Source organism: Passer domesticus (genome assembly GCF_036417665.1).
Source record: "Passer domesticus isolate bPasDom1 chromosome 8 unlocalized genomic scaffold, bPasDom1.hap1 SUPER_8_unloc_1, whole genome shotgun sequence".
NCBI lineage: Eukaryota > Metazoa > Chordata > Aves > Passeriformes > Passeridae > Passer > Passer domesticus.
In genome coordinates, this window is record NW_026989900.1 from 568492 (window position 1) to 590440 (window position 21949).

General features: G+C 53.0%; 1 protein-coding gene across 1 annotated transcript in view; it reads left to right on the forward strand.

The window, feature by feature from the left end:
- The window catches only part of LOC135291579 (zinc finger protein OZF-like), an 84874-nt gene that overhangs the window by 2638 nt on the left and 60287 nt on the right, over positions 1–21949 (forward strand). The window contains exon 2 of the mRNA XM_064405861.1: positions 10626–11161. Within this exon, the coding sequence (XP_064261931.1) occupies positions 10626–11161 (536 nt within the window). The remainder of the gene's footprint in view (positions 1–10625; positions 11162–21949) is intronic.

The following is a 21949-nucleotide window of genomic DNA, read 5'->3' on the forward strand; positions in this document are numbered from 1 at the left end:
ATGAGGTTTTTTCACTGGGTCAGGTTGCACAAAGGTCCTGCTCTTGGACAAGTACTCTGATGGGGAATCCAGTTCTCTGGAAAAACAGTTGCAGTTTTGTGCCACTCTCATTTGTAAAATATTTCCTCCTTCTAACAAATGTAAATCCACCCTCATTCAGTTGAGAGTTATTGACTCTTGTTCTGTTATTGCATGATGTGGGACAAAATAATGTTGAACACTATTTTTCCATTTTCACAGACCTTGGAAAGTAACCAAAAATCTCCCAAGATGGGGTTTGGACGCCTCACCACATAACCAGCAGGTAGAAGGTGGTGGCTCTCGGCTCAGTGGTGTGGAGACTGAGGACAGAACAGTAGCAGCCTGAGAGGGATTGAAGGGTGGTTTCAGAGAGGCTGGAGTTTTTCTTCTTTGTATAAAACACCCAGAGAAAGAAATAATGGCACCAAGGGTGTGGAGTTCCCCTGCCCCAGGAAGCAGGCATTCTACCCAGACAGACAGCATCAAGTGAGTGGCATGATTTAAAGAGGATTCCGCCCCTCCACCCTGTGGGGAATGCCCCTGCAAGCCCAGGAAAAGACACTCCACCCCATCTGGTCAAATAAGGAGTGGCCACAGAACATTTTTCCTTTTCTGTACTCTCATTGGTTCAAATTCTACTGCAAAGTCCCCCCACACATTTTTCCATTGGTGGTCCTCCTCCCTCCACTCCTTTGCAGTCCTCTGCTCCTTCTGCTATTGGACCCCGACCCTAAACTCCACCCCTACCCTGTCATATAAAACGCATGACAAACCACCACCCCCTCTCTCGATTTGTTTTTTGTTTTGGTCCCTGGCACAATAAAGGATCCTGGGCTTTGCTAAACCAAGACCCATCCTGTTGCTTTCCTTTCTCTGCTGGTCATCAATGCCTGCCTGAGGTCTGAGACTCTGGGGTCTGGGGGAGTCATTTTCTGCTTACTGCAGTGGAACAAAACACAGCTTTGTTGGCAGCTGGAGAGGACCAGACATGAAGAGAAAGGAATTTCCTCCCCCAGGGCAGGGTGCAGAAGGAGCCTGGAGCAGCCCAAGGCTTTGTGTGGGCAGGCAGAGGCAGGCAGGAGGCAGAGCTGTCAGCAAAGGAAGGGGCCAGCCAGGTGGGGCAGCCGGGGGATGACGACAGCCTGCAGGGACAGAGGCACAGGGCAGGGACACCGTAGGACAGCCTGGGCTGCACAGGGCACAGGGATGGGCAGCAGCTGCAAGGCCCTGACAGAGCCAACTTGGGCAGCACTTTGGCCATGGCTGCTGGCCCTGGGCCTGAGCCCGGAGCAGGAGATAAGTGACCCTTGCAGGCCTGGGGCCTCATTGCCTCCTTGTCCCTGTTCAGCAGCCTGGCAGGGGCCACCCCATGGTGCTGCCCTTGGCATTGCACATCCCCGCATCCCAGTGCCCATCCCGGGAAGAGCCCTGAGCAAGGAGGGAGGAAAGGGATCTGCCTTGCCAGGGGCTGGGGCACAGGCCTTGGCCCTTTGCATTCCTGAAACACATCCAGGTTTGCTCAGCACCAGAGACAGCTTTGCTTGTTTGTCTCCAGCTGTCATCACTGCCTGCAGTGTTCTGCTCTACCTGGAACCTTGGGACACATTCACATGAGTTGTGTCCCTCCTTGGGACCCATTAGAAGTTAAAGAAAGTTTGAAGTTTGAATCTGATTTTGAGTTCTTGAGAAGTTCTTTGAGGATACTCTGAGGGACTGAGTCTGATGCAAAGAGCAGTAAAGCCCCAGAGGGTCATTAAAGTCCTTGTGCTGTGTCTGTGCTTCTGAGCTGGGCCGCGCTCCTGGCCCAGAGGCAACTCCTGGCAAGGGCAGCGCTGCAGAGAGACAGCTCTGGCCAGGAGCAGCTCCTGTGCACAGCCCAGCAGGGCTGGGGCACTGCCAGGGCAGCTCAGGGACACCAGCAGGGCACAGCCAGAGCTGACAGGGGCTCAGCACTGGCAGGGGCTGGGGGATGTCCCAGAGGGAGCTGTGTCACAGCAGCACCTCTGTGGCTGTGTCCTAGAGGCACAGAGCATCTGTGATGTCAGCAAGGGGCTGTGTGACAGCACAGAGTGGGCTGTGTGACATCACTGAGGGGGTTGTGACATCACAGAGTTTGTTGTGTGAGGTCATTGAGCAACTACAGCATCAAAGAGGGGTAACTGTGTGACATCACAGAGCAGGCTGTGACATCATGTCATCACTGTATGACATCATAGAGCAGGCTGTGAGGTCAAAGTGTGTGCTGTGACACTACAGAGTGGCAATATGGTATCACAGAGAGGGTTTTGTGACATTACTGAGGGTGTTGTGACATCACAGAGCTGTCTGCAATGTCATAGAGTAGGGTTTGAGGCCTCTGCCATCACGCAAGGTGGCTCTGTGATATCAGAGAGTGGGATGTGAAATCAAAGAGTGAGTGAGTAACATCATAGAGCCAGCTGTGACATCACAGAACAGACTGTGACATCACATGGTGACTTTGTGACATCACGGAATCTTCTGTGACATCACAGAGCAGCTTTACGGTATCACAGAGTGATATCCCATCATTGGCCCTGTGATACCATGAAGGGGCTTTGCGACATCACAGAGCAGGCTGTGACATCACAGAGAAGTAGTGTGTCATCAGTGAGTTGCCTGTGACATCATCGAGTAGGCGCTGTGACATCATAGAATAGGTTCTGCCATCACAGGGTATCTGTGTGACATCACAGAGGGGATGTGACATCACAGAATGGCTGTGTGACATCCCAGGGTAGGATGTATAATATCATAATGAGGGCTGTGTCATCACAAAGGGGCTGTGTGTCATCACAGGGGCTGTTTGACATCACAGGAAGCTGCGTGACATCCCAGGGTAGGTTGTGTGATATCACAACATTATCTGTGAAATCATAATATGGGCTGTGATATCACAATATGGGCTGTGACATCACAAGGGGCTGTGTGTTATAACAGGAGGCTGTGTGACATCACAGGGGCTGTGTGAGGTCACTGGGGAGGTCACTCTGCCCCAGCTCCCCTCACAGTTCCCCAGAGCAGTCCAACACTGCTCGTGCACAGAGGGGTCCCCTGTCCCCCCGGGTCCCCCCATCCCCGGCGCCGCAGCCTCCCCCAGAGGATGTTCCACGAGATCCACCCCAGAGCCTGACACGGGGATGGGGGTCCGGGGCCCTGGGGGTGGGACAGGGGGTCAGGGACCCCCCGGCAGCGTCCCTGTGTCCCCCAGGGCCAGAGCCTGGGCCAGGGCTCCTTCACCCTGTTACGAACGAGGGCTTGAGAGCGCTGAAAAAATCCTCGGCAAGGGATCAGCCAAAACCAGATTTAATATTAAGCGACAGCACCACAAAGTTCCTTGGAAAGAGTGACTTTGCTCCTGACTGGACACTTCAGGCACATCAAGGAAACAAAGCAACAACAAAACCAAATCAAATTCAGGCAGTCAAACCAGAAATGAACCATGAACAGTCCCTGTGTGTGTGCGCGTGTGTGTGCGTGACATAAGGACAGTGAGGGCAAGGATAAAAGGAATACAGCCTAAAAGCTGAACAGAGCTCAAAGTTAACAGGACTTAACTTATACCTTAACCTTAACTGATACCTTACACATCAGAGTTTAGCAAAAGAACAGCACATAACAGTATTTAACCTAACTTACAATGGCTTATAGGTCATTATAAGTTAGTTTAAATATGACTTAGTAATTTAACAGAGGAATAACACTTAATAATATTTAACTTAGCTTATAACTTAAACATAACAACTTAGCAAAAGAACAACACTTAGCAGCATTTAACTTAGCTTAGACCTCGTGACTTAACCTGACTTACAGGCCTGACTGACTCAGCTATCCAAGGCACTCAAACCCCTCTGAGAGCAGCATTTCTGCCACATTTCCACAACCACAGGCACTCCTGTGTGCACACAGACACAAAGAGTCAGTGCAAGGCGCCTGTGAGAAATTCCCCTGAAGGCAGGAAATGCTCCCTGTGGATGCTTTGGCATCTCCCCAGCGGGTGAAGGGTTTAGCCTGGAGGAGTGGGGGGATCGGCCCAGGCTCCCTCATTGTTCAGGATCCCCGAGTGCAGCAAACAGGAGAGTTCCCAGCTGGGAGAGGCTCCACTCAGAGGGAGTCGCTGGCCCAGGAGAGCTCCAAGGGGGTCCTTTTGCAGCACTGTTTGTAGGGCCCCAAGAGAGGGGCTGCAGTCACAGCAATGGTTCATCCTGGCCAGACTTGGCATCAACAGCTTTCTTTGGCACTGTGAGAACAGGGATGTTGTGCCACTGAGGGAACAAAAACAGTTCCCAGGGCTGCTCCTCCAGCAACCAGGAGCTGGTTGGGCAGCAGCAGTGCCTGGAGCAGACAGTGTTTGTGCTGAGCTGCAGAGGAGCTGAGGCCAGGGGCTGTTGGCCAAGGCCGAGGTCCAAGGAGCACTTCTGAGCTTGCAGGGCGGCCTGAGAAGGGGAGGGGCGAATGCAGCAGCACAGGGCCCATGGAACCAAGGGACCATGGTGACACTGTGGGGCCCTGTGAGACCAAGGGACCATTGTGACACTGTTGGGCCCTGTGACACCAAGGCACCATTGTGACACTGTGGGGTCTCATGGAATCATGGAGAGCACTGTGACATTGCTGGGACTCTTGGCACCAAGGGGACCGTACGGTCGCTCTGTGGCTCCATGGAATGTAGGGATCATTGTGATACTGTGAGGCCCCATCAAAGCAAGGGGCCATTGTGACACCACAGGGCCTCCTGGAACTGTGGAGACCATTATGACACTTTGGGGTGTCATGGAACCATTGGAGGCCATTGCGACTTTGTGAGACTCCATGGAGACAAAAGTCCATCGAGGCATTGCAAGGCATTATGGCATCATGGAGAGACAATTAAGAGACTTCACAGCCTCGTGGTACGAAGGGGCCATTTTGACACTGAGGCACACCATAGAATCGTGGAGACATTGTGACATTGAGGGGACTCATGGGATCATGGAGACCATTGTGACACTATGAGGGCCCAGGAAATATTCAAAGCATGGTGACACTGTAAGGCCTTATGGAACCAGTGAGACCATTGTGACCCTGGGGGTCCCCACAGAACCAAGAGGACCATTGTGGTACTGTGGGGCCTCATGAAACCAAGAGGCCTTTGTGACACTGCAGGGCTGCATGGAACCAAAGCTCCAGGGTGACACTGGAGCCTTATGTCATCAGAGGTCCATTGTCACACTGTGGAGCTAATGGAGACTATTGTGACACTTCAAACTCCCAGGATCCAGAGGTCCATTATGACATTGCAGGGCTCATGGAACCAAGGGAACATGGGACAGGTTTGGCTGGTTTGGCCTCACAGGGGCTGCCAGACAGCTGATCTTGGCAGGTTAAGGGTCTCTTCTGAACTGCTTTTCAAATACTGGGGCTCTGTGCTTTCCTTCCTATGGAAAAGAACTGTCCTTCTTCTCCAGGCACCCATGCCCAGAACTGGGATTTCACCTCCAAATTTCCTTATATCCAGGGATTGTTCCCATTGGAATATTGCCAGGACAAATCTTGCTGGCAGTGATTTCTCATATGTCCCCAAAACACTGGGGAAGGATCTGTGCTCTTCTTCCAATGGGAAAGAACTCTCCTGCTTCTCCAGGCCCCAATGGCTGAGAGGCTTCCACCTCCAAAATTCCTAAAATTCAAAGACTGCTCCCAGACAAAATCTGCCATTCCTGATAAGGCTGGATGGCCTTGGACTAGTGAGGCTCTCACCTGCCTTCTAAACACTGGGGCTCTGTGCTTTCCTTCCTATGGAAAAGAACTGTCCTTCTTGTCCAGGTGCCCATGGCCAGAGTCAGGATTTCATCTCCAACATTCCCTACTGTGACAGACTGAAGGAGATTGTTGGCTCAAAACATTTCATTTGAAGCAGAGGAAGGGGCAGGTCCAGCCTTGCCCTGCCCTGGAACCTCAGCACTGCCCTGCTCTGCAACCCCAATCCCCCGAGAGCCTCTATCCCAGCCCAGCAGTGGCTGCCAGTCCCTGGCACAGCACAGGCAATGCTCCACAGCCACGTCTGCAGCCCCCAGCCCAGCTCCTGAATGTCTCCTTGGGAGGTCTGGGCATGTAGAAGAATGAGCCCCTTGAGGGCTGACCCTGTTTGGACAAGCTGCTCCTCACCCCCAGCCTCACCATGTCTCGATGCGTGGCTCCTCCCTCTGGGCAGAGCACCTCACAGTGGGATGATGTAATTTTTATCAGTCCTGCAGTTACACTCAATGGCCCATTAACAAAAGATATCTCCCTGGAGGGAGGATTGATTTGTTGAAGAGATAAAGAAAACTGCCCAATTAGCAGAATATAACTGCCCTACCTCTGACAGATGGCAAATACAATACACGCATTGTCTTTCAATCCAGAACAACAGGAGTTCAAATTAATGGAATTTAACTTAACATTGCTCAAATCTGACAATAATGAAGCTTAACTTTGCTTAGTGTTATCAACCCGGAATTTGGATTAAATTAAACATTACAGAATCAAAAATTTACATCCTTAAAAGTTATACATACAACAAAATTTAACTTATTCTGATGCTATTAATGGAAATAAGGCACTGAAAAAGTTGAACAATCCGCAATTGAAATAACAGTGTGATGGATTTACTGGAGGGATTCAAAGGATGTAATAAGTGTGTCATGTTTTTATGTAATTTAGTTTTGAGAGAAGCCCATGGTAGCCACAAATTTTATGCAAGCATGAATTTAATAAGACCTTTTAAAGTGCAGTTTTACTGAAAGAAACAATGTGGAATTCAGCAAATTGCCCGGCAAACCAGCAGCTTCTTGAAATTGTATTTAGCGTCATTCCAGATGGTCAATTTACCAGCATTTCTGTTAAAGAACCTCCAGCCAGTGCCGTGGTGGGGGGGCCTGGCGGAGCCGCGCCGGAGGCTCGGAGGAACCGCGCCGGGAGCAGCCGAGCCACGCACCCCAAACCGCCCGCGGTTCCCCCTCCTGCCCCAGAGCCTGTGAATGTGCCTCCGTGCCAGAGGGAAGGGGCAGGAGATCCACCCAGTACATTCCCAGGAGGACAGTATCAGCAGCAGTGGGGTTGTCCTGCAGCCAGGGGCCATGCTGGGCTGGGAGATGGAGCAGGAGAGAGGGGGAAAGGGGCACTGACTTCCTCCTCACCTGCCTGCATGTCTCGGGCATCTTTCTCTTCCCTGCTGCTTTCTCCTCCATTGGGCCAAGGTTTGGTAATGGGAAATCCTGGTTTGGGGAAAAACAAGGGATGAGCACAGTGAGTCTGAAGGTCCTCTGCCCAAGTCCCTCTCTAGAAGTCACCTGGTAAAAACCTTCAAAAACCAAAAGTGAATAAAAAAAGCCACCAGGAGCATCTCATTTCCATTCTTATCCCTCTGGGATTCTGGTGGTCCCCTCTCTTATGGCTGCTGAGGATCCCATAGCTCCTGGGGATCCCCCCTCTCCAGGGTCCTGCTTAGGGATGCTGGGGGGTTTTGGGGTCCCAGGGTCCCTCTCTCCAGCCTCCCCCCAATCCAGTCACTTGGGGCTCTCTCCTCTCCCCACCGCTCTGTCCTGGTTTAGGGCAAATTTGGGAGAAATCCTCCAAAAGGGGTTTCCTCTAGAAAGCAAATTCAAGTAGCCTGTCCCCCAATCAGTTTGGGAAAAGATTTCCTTGGAGAAAAGTGGAAAAACTTGTTTATTTAACAGACAAAGCATTCATGAGCACAGCAAATGACGAATATTAAACAATAAAACATCTTGCTGCTCCAAAAGAGATGACAAACTCAGAAAGTCCCTCTGTGGGCTGTAGCTCTGCTCACTCAGTCTCTTATCAGTCTCCTATCAGTTTCTCCAGCACTGGAAATGCCGTGGACCAGGCTCGGGCCAATGGGCCACAGGTGGAGCTGCCAGGGCTCTTCTGGATGTTGAGAGCAGGTTTAAACAGCTCTAAAGTAAAAGAAAAACCACAGTCCAGGGAACTTCTCTGCCTCAGAGAGCTAAAAACTAACTAAAACCAAAGGAGACCCCTGTCCTGCAATCTGTCTGTCCAGCAGCTGGAATATGGAGGAGTGCAGTTTCTAAAAAAACCTGCTCACTTCCTGCCTTCCTTCGCTCTCAGAACCTGCCTTAAAGGTGCAGAACTCATTTCTGGGCTAAACAGATGAAGAGGGTATGAGCATGATCCCAGGTTCAGCCCTTCTGGGGGTTTGGGGGTGTCTCTGTCCCTCTGACCCCAATGATGTTTGGACAGGGTCACATCAGGGCTGAGAGGGACAGAGACTGCCCTGAGCACCCCCGGCACAGGGTGAGGGGGAGGGAGACCCCCCAGGCATTCCCTGGAGTGAGAATGATGGAAACCACCTGGGGAATGGCCTGGGGTGACAGGGACAGGAACAGCCCCCACAAGCCCCTCCCAAGCATCACCCAGGGTAAGAGGCAAGAACAGAGCCCCCTCGAGCATCCTCTGGGCACTGGACAAAATAAACTTGGCAGAAATCAAACTTAACTCTGCATAAACCACTTTGATGAATATTTGATTTTCTCACAAGTCACATGTGATGAAAATGCAGACAAATCCCAAACATTAATAAATTGAAAATAGAAGCAATTGTGTGGCAATTCCAAGTTCCATCGGTTCCTGCACAGCTCCAGATCAGCTGCTGGCAGGTTCCCATAAAAAAAAGTGGAAATTTGGCCCGATACAGATTATTAAAAGGAAGAGAAAGCACTGTGGGGCTTTGTCAAGGGTGACAGGGATGAAGAGAATAATGATTCTCACATTTGGCAAAGCCTCTAAGCCTGTGAATTTGGCATTTATTCAGGAATTTAGCTACTTGAGCTGGGCTTCTTGTGGGACTTTTAGCAGCCTTGTGTTCCTCACCTTGGGGTCAATGAACCTTGTCAGCCTCTCTGGTATCATTTGCTCCCTTTCCTCCAGTGTTTTTAAGAAACTTTTCAAGGAAGGACAACAAAACATTTTCTTTCCACTGGCCACCCAGCCACCAACAGCCTTTTACCTCATCAGTTCTCCCAAATGTCACTCAGATGAAGCTGCGTCCGAGTTTCCAAGGGTTCCTCCAGAAACAACCACAACCTCTTCAGAGGAGGGAACCATGCTGTTGTCAAAGGCACTTGGGGAAAGACAACAGTGCCTAAACTCACTGTGCCAAAATAAAGTTGCAATCTGGTTAAGAAATTTGTTAGAGAGATGCTTCTGCCCCAATTAAGGTGCTAATGAGACCAAATCCAAATTGGATTTTATTGAACAGTAAATGTGAGGTAAAGAGAAATGGAAAAAAGAGAAAAAGAAAGAAGAGCGGGTACGGCAAGGGAGTGACAGGGACAGAGACCTCCCCTGGGTCAGGGCAAGTGTGACATTGTCCCCTGTGTGTGTGGCCTTCCCAGGGTGGGGGTTTTACACCCGAGCCAGTTTGGGTAAGGGGGGTGGTGTTCACCCCCCCAGCGGGGATTACCCCACTGTTTCAGGCTGCAGTGTAAGATGTAACCAAATGCATGTTTTCCATCACCATCTTCATAAATTGTTATAAACAGGTGGGGCACTGTTCTTTATCTCTTCCAGGACTCAGCCCTGATAACACCCTCCAGGGGCTCTCTTCTGTGAATGGGCCATTGAGTGTCCCTGCAGGACTGGTAAAATGACATCATCCCATTGTGGGATGCTCCGCCCAGGGGGAGGAGCCAACCATTCCTACCTGGATATAAGCGGAGGCTTCTGACACCAGGAGAACATTGGCTACTGGATTCCCAGAGGGCAAGAGCTCCATAGGCACCACTGGACCTTCAGAGGAAGACCAGACCCTTCTCCAGGATCACTGCCTTGACAGAATCACGATCATCACTGCAACAGGACTGCAGCCACCATTTAATGGGACTGCTCCCACCACCCTGACCAACAGGGTGCCAGGTTATATCCTTACTCTGTCTGTTTAAGGCAGTGTTTCTGTATCATTGCCTTGATCTTAATTTTCTTCTTAAATTGTAATTCTGGCTTAAAATCTCCCCCTGGTTTGACCTCGAACCAGTACAAAGATCAATGCACTCATCTCTTGTTTTCCTCCCAAAACAGAATTTTACATCCCAAACCCACTGCCAGATGGAGGAGAAGGTTTCAAGGAAGAGGAAGATGCCCCGAGACACTCAGGCAGGTGAGGAGGAAGTCAGGGCGTCTTTCCTTATCTCTCCTGCTCCATCTCCCTGCCCAGCACAGTACAAGTCTGCAGGACAGCCCCACTGCCAATGCCATCCTGCCAGGAATGCACTGGGAGGATTTCCTTCCCCTTCCCTCTGGCACAGAGGCAAATCCCATCTTCTCCTTGCCCTGCCTTCCTCAGACAAGCTGAGAATAGGGACCAGGGAGGACAAATTCCCATGGCAGAACCTCATGGAAGAGGCAGATTTGAGCGGCTCCATGGCACAGGAATCTAACAAGGAGGAAAATTCCCTGAGATCCCACAGGAGGAGGGGCTTCAAACCCAGCCCAGGGTGCTCTGAGGAGGAAAGATCCACCCTGTGCCAGGAAGGTGGACAGAGCTTCAGCCAGGGATTGGAGCTGGTGGTCCATGAGCAGCTTCCTGATGGGGAGAAGCCCTACATGTGCTTGGAGTGTGGGAAGAGCTTCAGGCAGAGCAGCACCCTGATCAGCCACCAGATGATCCACACTGGGGAATGGGCCTACGAGTGTGGGGAATGTGGGAAGGGCTTCAGCTGCAGCTCAAAACTTGTCAGGCATCAACGCATTCACACTGGGGAGACGCCCTACGAGTGTCCTGAGTGCCAGAAGAGGTTTCACACCAGCTCCAATCTCCTCCAGCACCAGCGGATTCACACAGATGAGAGGCCCTTCCACTGTTCTGACTGTGGGAAGAGCTTCAAGTACAACTCCTACCTCATGAAGCACCAGCGCATCCACACTGGGGAGAAGCCCTACGAGTGTCCCGAGTGTGGGAAGAGGTTTCACATGAGCTCCAATCTCCTCCAGCACCAGCGGATTCACACAGATGAGAGGCCCTTCCGCTGCTCTGACTGCGGGAAGGGCTTCAACCGCAACTCCCACCTTGTCAGCCACCAGCGTATCCATACCAGGGAGAGGCCCTACGAGTGTCCCCAGTGTGGGAAGAGCTTCAGACAGAGCTCTCATTTGAGCAGACACCAACACAGTCACCAGTAAGGGAAGACATGCAAATGCTGCAACTGCAGGAAGAGCTTTGTGCACTGCTCCAACTTCATCCCCCACGGGAGAACCATGTTTGGAAGAGCCCTGGTGATACGTGTTCACTGTGATCCATGCTGGGAAGACACCTGTTCGTTTTCCTTCCCCTGCCAATGACATGATGTCACATTGAAGAACATGAGGGTCTGGCCAGGGCTGTGTCTTTGCATTCACTCCGACCTCAGGTCATTGCCATGGGCAGGAAAGGGACTCTCTCTCTCTATCTCCTCCTGAGGAGAAGGGTGTCCTTTCCAGGCAGGAGGAAATTATGGCCAGGAAGATGCAGTCAGTTGTGTTGTAGTTTTCCCTTTTTTATAACCCTTCTGTTGTCAATATTGTTTCTGTTCCTGTTTGTTCTTTATCTCGTTGCTGTTCCAAACAAATTGTTCTTATCCCAGCCCAGGATCTTTGGCCTTTGTGCTTTCCATGGGAGGTGGGAGGGCAGCGAGCAGCAGTGCGGTTTTAGTGGGAGCAGGACATTGGGGAATCCCATTCCTAAACCCCAGCCTGTGGAAACCGAGCATCCCAGCTGGTCCCATCCCTGGTGGCCAAGGCAACAGCCTTGGGAGTGGGTCCCTGGCTGGGGCTGTGGGAACCTCTTCCCTCTGGTGCCCAGGGACAGGACTGGAGGGAACGGCTGCAGCTGAGTCGGGGCAGGCTCAGGTTGGATCTCAGGAAAAGGTTTTTGCCCAGAGGCTGCTGGGGCAGTGCCCAGGCTCCCCAGGGAAGGCTCCCAGCTCCAGGGCTCTCTGAGCTCCAGCAGCGTTTGGACAGCGCTGCCAGGCCCAGGCTGACATTGTTGGGGTGTCCTGTGCAGGGCCAGCAGTTGGACTCCAGGATCCTGATGGGTCCCTCCCAGCTTAGCCAATTCTGTGGATCTGGGATGCCATGACCCTGGGGATGGGGCTGCCAATGGTTGCCATGGCAACGGGCTCTGGCTGCAGGCCTGAGCTGGTGTCCATGGCAACCACCCCTGGCATGGGGTCTGCATGGAGCTGCCAAGGGACTGAGCATGGCAACAGGGTCCTGGTGATGGTTGCCATGGAAACTGAGCATAGCAACAGGGGGCTGGGGATGGTTGCCATGGAAACTGACCATAGCAACAGGGGGCTGGGGATGGTTGCCCCCTAAGGATCAGATTTGTCACAGGCCCTCAGAGGGGTTCCATGGGGACTTTCCAAGAGTCGCCAGGCTGTTCAAGAGCTGGAATGTCACAGGCAGAGACAGGGGCTCCATGGACACCTCCCAGGTGTTTCTGGGGATGGTAAACACCCCTGTGCTCAGAGGCAGTCACAGCCATTCCATGGCGACATCCCAGGGCACCTTGGGCTGCAAAGGCACCGATCTGTCACAGGCACTCACGAGGGCTCCACGGTGACATTGCAGGAGTCCCCAGGCTGCCAAAGAGCAGGGATGTCCCAGACACTCACAGGGGTTCCTGTCATGGACACAGTGGGAGCTTCAGGCAAAGTTTATTGGAGAGGCTCCTGTTAGGTCACGAGGTGCAGAAAGGATCCCAAATAGCCCCCACAGATCCCCAAATGTCACTGTGGAGTCAGAGATGACACAGACTCAGGTCGGAAGGCTGAGAGCTAAAAGCCACCCATTTATTCAATCCTCTTCTTTTATACCTTGGTTTGCTACTAGTGGACCTCATTGGTCATTTAATCAACACATTTCACATGATTGTCTAATGAAGAAAACACCTTCCATTGAACAACTTTATGGAAAAAAACAACCTATTCCAAACACCACCTGTGGATAGTTACAATTCTTTCTCTCCAGCTCCCTAAAAGTTCCCAGACCAATTCATGGGAAAGCTTATCTTGCTTTCTCTGTCTCTGACCGGACTGTCATATCCACACTCAAACACCCCCAAGAATCTCCAGGCTTTCTAAGCTCTTTTTGTGAGAACAGCCATGGAGCAGCTGGTTCCAATCCCAGCCCCAGACTTTTCAAGCGTTTGTGTGTAAAGAATTAATGAGGTGGAATTAACATTTTGTTGTGTTTTGACCAGGAAGTGAGTTTCTGGGAAAGTTGTGGTGAAACAAATCAGTGGCCAGTTTTGAAAATTGGCACCAGGTGTGGCCACTGGAGGCCTGGATACACCTCTGAGAACACACAGGGGTTAAAAGCAGAGGATTCCCAGAGGGACTCTCTCTTTTGAGTCCAGCGATGAGTTGATCTGAACTCTCCCCTGCCCAGCTGCGTCTGGGTGGGGCAGGGGAGGCCATGCGGCCTGTGGGGAGGGAGGCCGGAGCCCTGCAAGGTGCAGGGTGGAGGAGACCTGGGATGTTTGGGCAGCCCCCCTGGGAGAGAGTGATAGAGACTCTGTGCTGGCTTGAAATTTGATATCTTGTGCTGGCACCATGGCCAGGAGAAAAGGGGGGGGCAAGGTGCCCAGCCGCAGGCAGACCATGGCTGAGGTTTTAACCCCTTTGGTACTGAAACAATGGAAGCTGTAAAAACGCTGATCCTCCCCAGGTGAGAATTGAAAGGGGACGGAGGATGGGCAAGAAGAAGAAGGTTTGAGTAGGTGAATAAATGTCAGCAGATGAGAAGTGCCCTGGATGAAAGAGATGATTGCAGTGGCCTTTGGCTGGACTTTCTCTGACATGGCCACGGGACAGAACCAATTTTTATCCTGTAATGCAGAGACTGTACCTTGGGGGACGCAGTTGGCCAAAAACCAAAAGTGACAAAGCTGTTGTAAGAAGAAATAGAGGGAACAGAGACTGATGAGGAGGGTGTGGTGGAGCCCTCTGCCTTCAGAGGAGAAAGATCTCTGTTTCACAAGGCCCTTCGGCCCCAGGGGGTGAAATAAGGGAGGGACAGGTGTCCCAAATAGTGAGAGGCTGCCACTTCTTGAAACTGAGCAAAGCATTCTTAAAAAGACCTAAGAAGCAGTTTGGATCCATGGCTGGTGTGAGAGCACTGGACATGGAAGGAAGATGATCACCATGGCAGATTCTCTCCGGGTGGCTGCCACGTGTGACATGGAAGCACAGGAGGTTCCAACTGTGTTTCCTGGGGAGGCCCATGGTGCAAGAGAGAGACTCCTCTCTCCTGATGAATGGGGGAAGTTGTGTGAAGGATGGTATTGGACTGAGAAGTGAGTGTTAGAGGAGATTGAGTGTTAGGTAGAAGGAGGAAGAGTGTTTTGGAAGTGTTCCATTGTGGATTGTCGTGTGTAATTTTTTTTTCCTTTTTTTCCCTTTTGTCTCTATGTTGTAGATTAATAAAGTGTTGGGGTTTTTTTCCGCTCCATTCCCAAGTTGGAGCCTGCTTTGTTCTGTTTCTGAGTCCCATCTCACAGTAACCATTTTGCAAATATACTTTCATGGGGGCACTGGCATTGTGCCAGGGCCAAACCATGACACCTTTATAGAATTTGTTTCACAGGATTAAGGATAGCAAACCAGAGATTTTTATATAAATATCTATTATAGCACTGATGAGACAAAATGATCTTAATCAGAAATATTTACACCAATATATAAGAGCTATAACATATTATATTGTATAGAGTACTTGGAAGTGATTTCAAAGCAACTGTGTTAAAGCAAAACCGGTTATTTAAGAGAGATTAATGTCACTCCCCAAGACTAATGATCGTGGGCAAATTCCTTTGGCTCAGCCTGGAACAGTGACCTTGAGGGGTGTCCCCATGGTAGGGAGGAATCACCACACCCCCAGGTAGGGAAATGTCAGGAGACGCTGCTGTTAAAATCTGGGACGGGGCTTCTCTAGTCTGAAGTGCTGCCCTGTCAGTCAGATGTGCCCAGGCTGGGCCAGCCCAGCAGCTCTGCAAAGCTCTCAGTGCTCTCCCTTGGCTGTTCCTTTCTCTGTCAATTATTCCATCCATGCCACAGTTTCCTCTCCCTCTCAGGATTTTGGGATGGAGAAGTCTGCTTTCAGCATTATTCAACCCCAAAAGCAACATGACCCTCCTTCATTTCCCGCTGGGGTCTTTGCAAACAGGGCCTGGCTGGAGTTGTTGGAGCCCATGGCAGGCAGAGCCTCCTGCTCCAGCAGGAACTGCCTTTCCTGTGCCAGGAGCAGGGCAGGTCCCGCTGCAGGAAAAGCCCCAGGCCAGCCCCAGCACAGGGAAGGGCTCGGGCACAAGGCCAGAGTGCCGTGCTGGGAGCTGTGCCAGGCAGAGCCTGAGGCACCAAAGGCACCTTGGCAGCAGCAGCTGCTTGCAGGGCATGGCCAGAAGCCTCCCTTGGCAGCCTGGCCTGGTGGCCAGCACTGCAGAGCTGCTGCCTCAGGGCTCATTTCTGCCTGGGCTCTGAAAAGCCACTTCTGCTCCAGGAGCCTGCCTGGGAAGCTATTGGCCCCAGCACCTTGGGGACAAGATATGAATGACAAAACTCTTCATGGCAGCAGAGACAAGGCAGGGGCAGAGGAAGAGGAGAGCCAGGCCCAGGGGACAGAGCTGCCATGGTGATGGCTGTGAGGTCACTGCCCCTGCAGCAGCCTGGCTGCCCTCAGCAGACATTCTGGCCAGAAGTGTTGTGAGGGCACCCAGCACATCAGAGAACCCACACAACAGGAATTCTGTGATTGGGGATGAATGGGTTTCACTGGGTCAGGCTGCACAAAGGTCCTGCTCTTGGATAATTCCTCAGATGGGGAATCCAATTCTGTGTAAGAGCACAGTTGCAGTTTCGTGCACTCTCCTCATTGTAAAATATTTCCTCCTTCTAACAAATGTAAATCCACCCTCATTCAGTTCACAGATATTGAGCCTTGTTCTGTCACTGCAAGATTTGGGAGAAAATAACTTTGACCACTGTTTTCATTTTCACAGATTTTGGAGAGGACCCAAAAACCTCTCAAGATGTGGTTTGGAGGCCTCATCCCATAACCAGCAGTGAGAGGCGGCAGACTCTGGGCTCAGTGGTGTGGAGACTGAGGACAGAATACGAGTAGCCGGGGAGGGATTAAAGGGTGGTTTCACACATCTCGGAGTTTTTCTTTATTGTATAAAACAGACAGAGAAAGAGATAATGGCACCAAGGGCAGCTTGGGAAGCCCAGACTGGACACCAGGAGAAAGGAATTTTCCTCCCAGTGCACGGCTGTGGTGCAACACGTCCCCCAGAAAAAGCCTGGAGCAGCCCAAGGCTTTGTGTGGGCAGGCAGAGGCAGGCAGGAGGCAGAGCTGTCAGCAAAGGAAGGGGCCAGCCAGGTGGGGCAGCCGGGGGCTGACGACAGCCTGCAGGGACAGAGGCGCAGGGCAGGGACTCCGTAGGACAGCCTGGGCTGCACAGGGCACAGGGATGGGCAGCAGCTGCAAGGCCCTGACAGAGCCAACTTGGGCAGCACTTTGGCCATGGCTGCTGGCCCTGGGCCTGAGCCAGGAGCAGGAGACAAGTGACCCTTGCAGGCCTGGAGCCTCATTGCCTCCTTGTCCCTGCTCAGCAGCCTGGCAGGGGCCGCCCCATGGTCCTGCCCTTGGCATTGCACATCCCCACATCCCAGTGCCCATCCCGGGAAGAGCTCTGAGCAAGGAGGGAGGGACCGGATCTGCCTGGCCAGGGGCTGGGGCTCAGGCCTTGGCCCTTTGCATTCCTGAAACACATCCAGGTTTGCTCAGCACCAGAGGCACCTTTGCCTTGTTTGTCCCCAGCTGTCATCACTGCCTCCAGTGTTCTGCTCTGGCTGCAACCTGGGGACACTTTCTCAGTTGTGTCCTTCAATGGGAACCATTAACCCTTCAAGAAATCTTCTGTGTTTCAATCTGACTTTGAGATGTTGACAGGTTTTTGAGCGCACTCTGAGGGACTGAGTCTGATGCAAGGAGCACCAAAGCCCCAGAGGGTCATTAAACTCCTTGTGCTGTGTCTGTGCTGCTGAGCTGGGCCGGGCTCCTGGCCCAGAGGCAGCTCCTGGCAAGGGCAGCGCTGCAGAGAGACAGCTCTGGCCAGGAGCAGCTCCTGTGCACAGCCCAGCAGGGCTGGGGCACTGCCAGGGCAGCTCAGGGACACCAGCAGGGCACAGCCAGAGCTGACAGGGGCTCAGCACTGGCAGGGGCTGGGGGATGTCCCCGAGGGGGCTGTGTGACAGCGGCACCTCTGTGGCTGTGTCCTAGAGGCACAGAGCAGCTGTGATGTCAGCAAGGGGCTGTGTGACAGCACAGAGTGGGCTGTGTGAGGTCACAGATTGGGCTGTGACATCACAGAGTTTGTTGTGTGAGGTCACTGAGCAGCTACAGCATCATAGAGGAGACTGTGTGACAACACAGATCAGGCTGTGACATCATGGCATGGTTGTATGACATCATAGAGCAGGCTGTGACATCAAAGTGTGTGCTGTGACATTACATAGTGGTAGCATGACATCACAGAGAGGGTTTTGTGACATCACTGAGGGGGTTGTGACATCGCAGAGCTGGCTGTGACATCATGGAGTAGGGTATGAGGCCATAGAGCAGATCCGGAAGTAACAGCTGGTGGCTCTGTGACATCAGCGAGTGGGTTGTGACATCACTAGGTGGCTGTGTAACATGATAGAGAAGACTGTGACATCACAGAACAGACTGTGACATCCCAAAGCAACTTTCTGACATCACAGAGTCTTCTGGGACATCACAATGCAGCTGCATGACATTCCAGGGTGACATCCCAGAATTGGCTCTGTGACAAAACAAGGGTGCTGTATGACATCCCAGAGTGGGCTGTGACATCACAGGTGGCTGTGTTACATCATAGGGTGCTCTGTGACATCACAGGATGCTGTATGAGATCACAGGTGGCTGTGTGACATCCGAGGGGCTGTGTGACATCACAGGGTGGCTGCTTGTCCCTGCTCAGCAGCCTGGCAGGGGCCGCCCCATGGTGCTGCCCTTGGCATTGCATATCCCCACATGCCAGTGCCCATCCCGGGCAGAGCCCTGAGCAAGGAGGGAGGAACAGGATCTGCCTGGCCAGGGGCTGGGGCTCAGGCCTTGGCCCTTTGCATTCCTGAAACACATCCAGGTTTATTCAGCACCAGAGACACCTTTGCCTTGTTTGTCCCCAGCTGTCATCACTTCCTCCAGTGTTCTGCTCTGACTGGAACCTGGGGACACTTTCTCAGTCATGTCCCTCAGTGGGACCCATTAAAACTTCAAGAAACTTTGGAGTTTCAATTTAACTTTGAGTTCTGGAGAAGTCTTTGGAAGGCTCTCTCAGGGACTGAGTCTGATGTAAACAACACCCAAGTCCCAAGAGGGTCATTAAAGTCCTTGTGCTGTGTCTGTGCTGCTGAGCTTTAAAGGAACAGCTCTTCCCAGGACCAGCTCCTCTCCCAGCCCAGCAGGGCTGAGGGCTCTGCCTGCAGGCACTGAGGGGACAGGAGCCTGGCAGAGACAGGCTGAGGAAGTCATTGAGCTGAAACTTCACTGGGGGAAAGATCTTCACAGCCCTCCACATGGTGAGTCAGTGGATGCAGGGCAATGTCCCCTGTGCTCCTGGAGGGATCTCCTGAAGCCAGCACACCCCACAGCCTGGGGGATGTGCCAGGAGGACTCTCCCAATTTCTCTGTGGCAGGGGAGCAGGAGGAGGAGGATGTGCTGCAGAGCGGAGCTGCCCTGGGCACCCTTAGAGGGACAGGGCAGGACGGCTCCTGCTGCCAGGGATGGCTGCGGGGGCTGAAGCTGGGGCTGCAGCCAGGACTGCCCAGGGCTGTCCTGCAGAGCAGGTCCTGCAGCCCTCAGAGCTCTTGGCCAGCCCAGGGGATGTGCCACCTAGCAGGGGCAGCTCTCAGCCTGCCTGGCAGCTCCCCATGGACAGTGCAGAGGAGCTGTGGGGGCAAGGAGTGACTCCTGCCAGGGCAGGTCCTCCTGCAGTGGAGATGGTGCTGTGTGGGCCAGGGCTGCTCAGAGCTCCAGCTCACGCCCAGCTCATTCTTGAGGGGACTTTTCATGAGCTCATTCAGGGCAGGGGTTTCTTGCTTGGGTCTCTGCTTTCCTGAATCTGTGCTCCCACTTTTCCCTGGCTCAGCTTGGTGGCAATGGAAACTCAGCTGTGCAGGGCAGAAGAGGGGCTGAGGCTCTTAAACCATTACCCTGAGTTTTTCTGGGAACCTCAGCAAGTGCCCCTCACCCCTCCCCACCCTCCAGGCCCATCCAGCATCACGTTTCCACAATGCCAAGTCTGGGGAACCTGTTCTTTAATCCCTGCAGCCCTGAGCAGCTGCAGGGCAGAGCTGGCCCAGGGGCTGAGCTGGGCTCTGGCAGCTCTGGCAGGGAAGGAGCCCGGGGCCACAGGAGTAGTTCGGGCTGGCACAGCTCCAGCAGCAGAGCCGTGGGCAGGGAGGGAGGGAGGCAGTGCTGAGGGAAGCCCTGCTGCAGGGCAGATGTGGCACTGCCAGCCCTGCCCTGCAGGGCAGACACTGCCCTGAGCAGCACAGCTCTCGTGTCCCCTCCCAGCCAGCACAGCCCTCAGCCCGGGGCTCGGGGCACTCTGTCCCTCCTGGGCTGGCAGAGCAGCAGCAGAGATGAAGGGCATCTCTCCTGCCATGTGCCCATTCCCTGCTGACAGGGCCTGAGGGCCACTGCCCTGCCCTGGTGCTGCCTGGCAGGGGCTGGGCAGGGCTGGGCAGGGAAAGGCTTTTCCTCAGGCCTGGCTCTCTCTCTCTCTCCTTGCCTTGCCCAGGTGCTCCTGGCATTGCTGAGGGGCTCTCTGGGATGGCAGTTCCAGCTGCAGGGTCAGGCCCAGCCCTTGGGCTCCTCCTGTGCAGGCTGAGCACAGCACTGGGGTGTCCCAGCTCCCCGTGCCTGGGGAGCTCTGGGCAGGGCAGGCTGGCAATGAGTAAACTCTCCTCAGGCAGTGCCATGGACATGACCCTTGGTGTGTCCTTGGGATGCCATCCAAGCTGTGAGCTGCCTCCAGGGGACACTGAGGGACAGGAGTGTCCTTGGCCAGAGTGGGGCTGAGACTCTGAGAAAGGCTGAGCCAGTTTGCTCTGCTGTGGGTCCCTCTGCTCTCAGCTGTGTCAGGCTGATTTTCAGGGGAGCACAGGGACTGCCCCTGGATCTCAGAAATGGCAGCTGGGGACAGATGGGGTGACAGAGCAGCTCCCCTCACCCTTCACTGAGTCACAGCCACTGCTCTTGCATTGCTCAGTTCTCTCTGATTTCCCTGGGCACAGCAGGAAACCCTCTCAAACTGCCTTTGGCTGTCACCATTCCTTAGCCCTTGGACAGGAGATGCAGCAGAGCTCCTCTGCCTCAGGAGCAGTTTGGGCTGATGAAATCCAAGCCCAGGACTGGCCCCTGTCCCTGTTCCCATGACCCCACTGCTGCAGAGCAGAGCTGACCCCTTGGTGTCCATGGGCAGAGCTCCCACTCATCACAGCAACGGGGCCAGATCCCAGCAGAGCTCCAGGCAAAGGGCTGAAGGAAGGGCTCTGAGAAAAGGAAAATTGGATGGCACAGAGCAGCAGGGGCAGAGCTGGGAGAAAGGGCTTGAACATTGTTTAGCAAAGTCAGCCCTGACTCGTCACTGTGTCCTCCTTGAACAGGACTGCATGGCCAGCCCCAGCAAATGTCCAACAGCAGCTCCATCAGCCACTTCCTCCTGCTGGCATTGGCAGACACGCGGCAGCTGCAGCTCCTGCACTTCTGCCTCTTGCTGGGCATCTCCCTGGCTGCCCTCCTGGGCAACGGCCTCATCATCAGCGCCGTAGCCTGCGGCCACCACCTGAACACGCCCATGTTCTTCTTCCTGCTCCACCTGGCCCTCAGCGACCTGGGCTCCATCTGCACCACTGTCCCCAAAGCCATGCACAATTCCCTCTGGGACACCACAACCATTTCCTCCACAGGATGTGCTGCTCAGCTCTTCTTCTTTATGTTCTTCATCTCAGCAGAACTTGCCCTCCTGACCATCATGTGCTACGACCGCTACGTGTCCATCTGCAAACCCCTGCACTACGGGACCCTCCTGGGCAGCAGAGCTTGTGCCCACATGGCAGCAGCTGCCTGGGCCAGTGCCTTTATCAATGCTCTCCTGCACACAGCCAATACATTTTCCCTGCCCTTGTGCCATGGCAATGTCCTGGACCAGTTCTTCTGTGAAATACCCCCCATCCTCAAGCTCTCCTGCTCACACTCCAACCACCTCAGGGAACTTGGACTTCTTGTGTTTTCCATCTGTGTAACATCTGGCTGTTTTGTGTTCATTGTTTTCTCCTATGTGCAGATCTTCAGGGCTGTGCTGAGGATCCCCAATGAGCAGGGACAGCACAAAGCCTTTTCCACCTGCCTCCCTCACCTGGCTGTGGTCTCTCTGTTTATCAGCACTGGTACATTTTCCTACCTGAAGCCTCCCTCCATCTCCTCCCCATCCCTGAATCTGGCCCTGTCAGTCCTGTACTCGGTGGTGCCTCCAGCCCTGAACCCCCTCATCTACAGCCTGAGGAACCAGGAACTCCAGGCTGCCCTGAGGAAAATGATGACTGTATATTTTTAGAAACAATAAACTCTCTTTTTTCTGCTCAGAACCTTCTGAATGTAACTCTTTACATTCTTGGCCTTTTTTTCCTATTTGTCCGTTTTGCTATTCGGAACTTTTCTTATAATAATTCTGGTGTCATAATGTATTTAAAAATTACTTGAGTACTAATCTCAGCATTTCTACATGCACATCTGCTTTTCTTTTGCAGCAAAAAGTCCTTCAGGAGGCTTGTTCCTTGTACA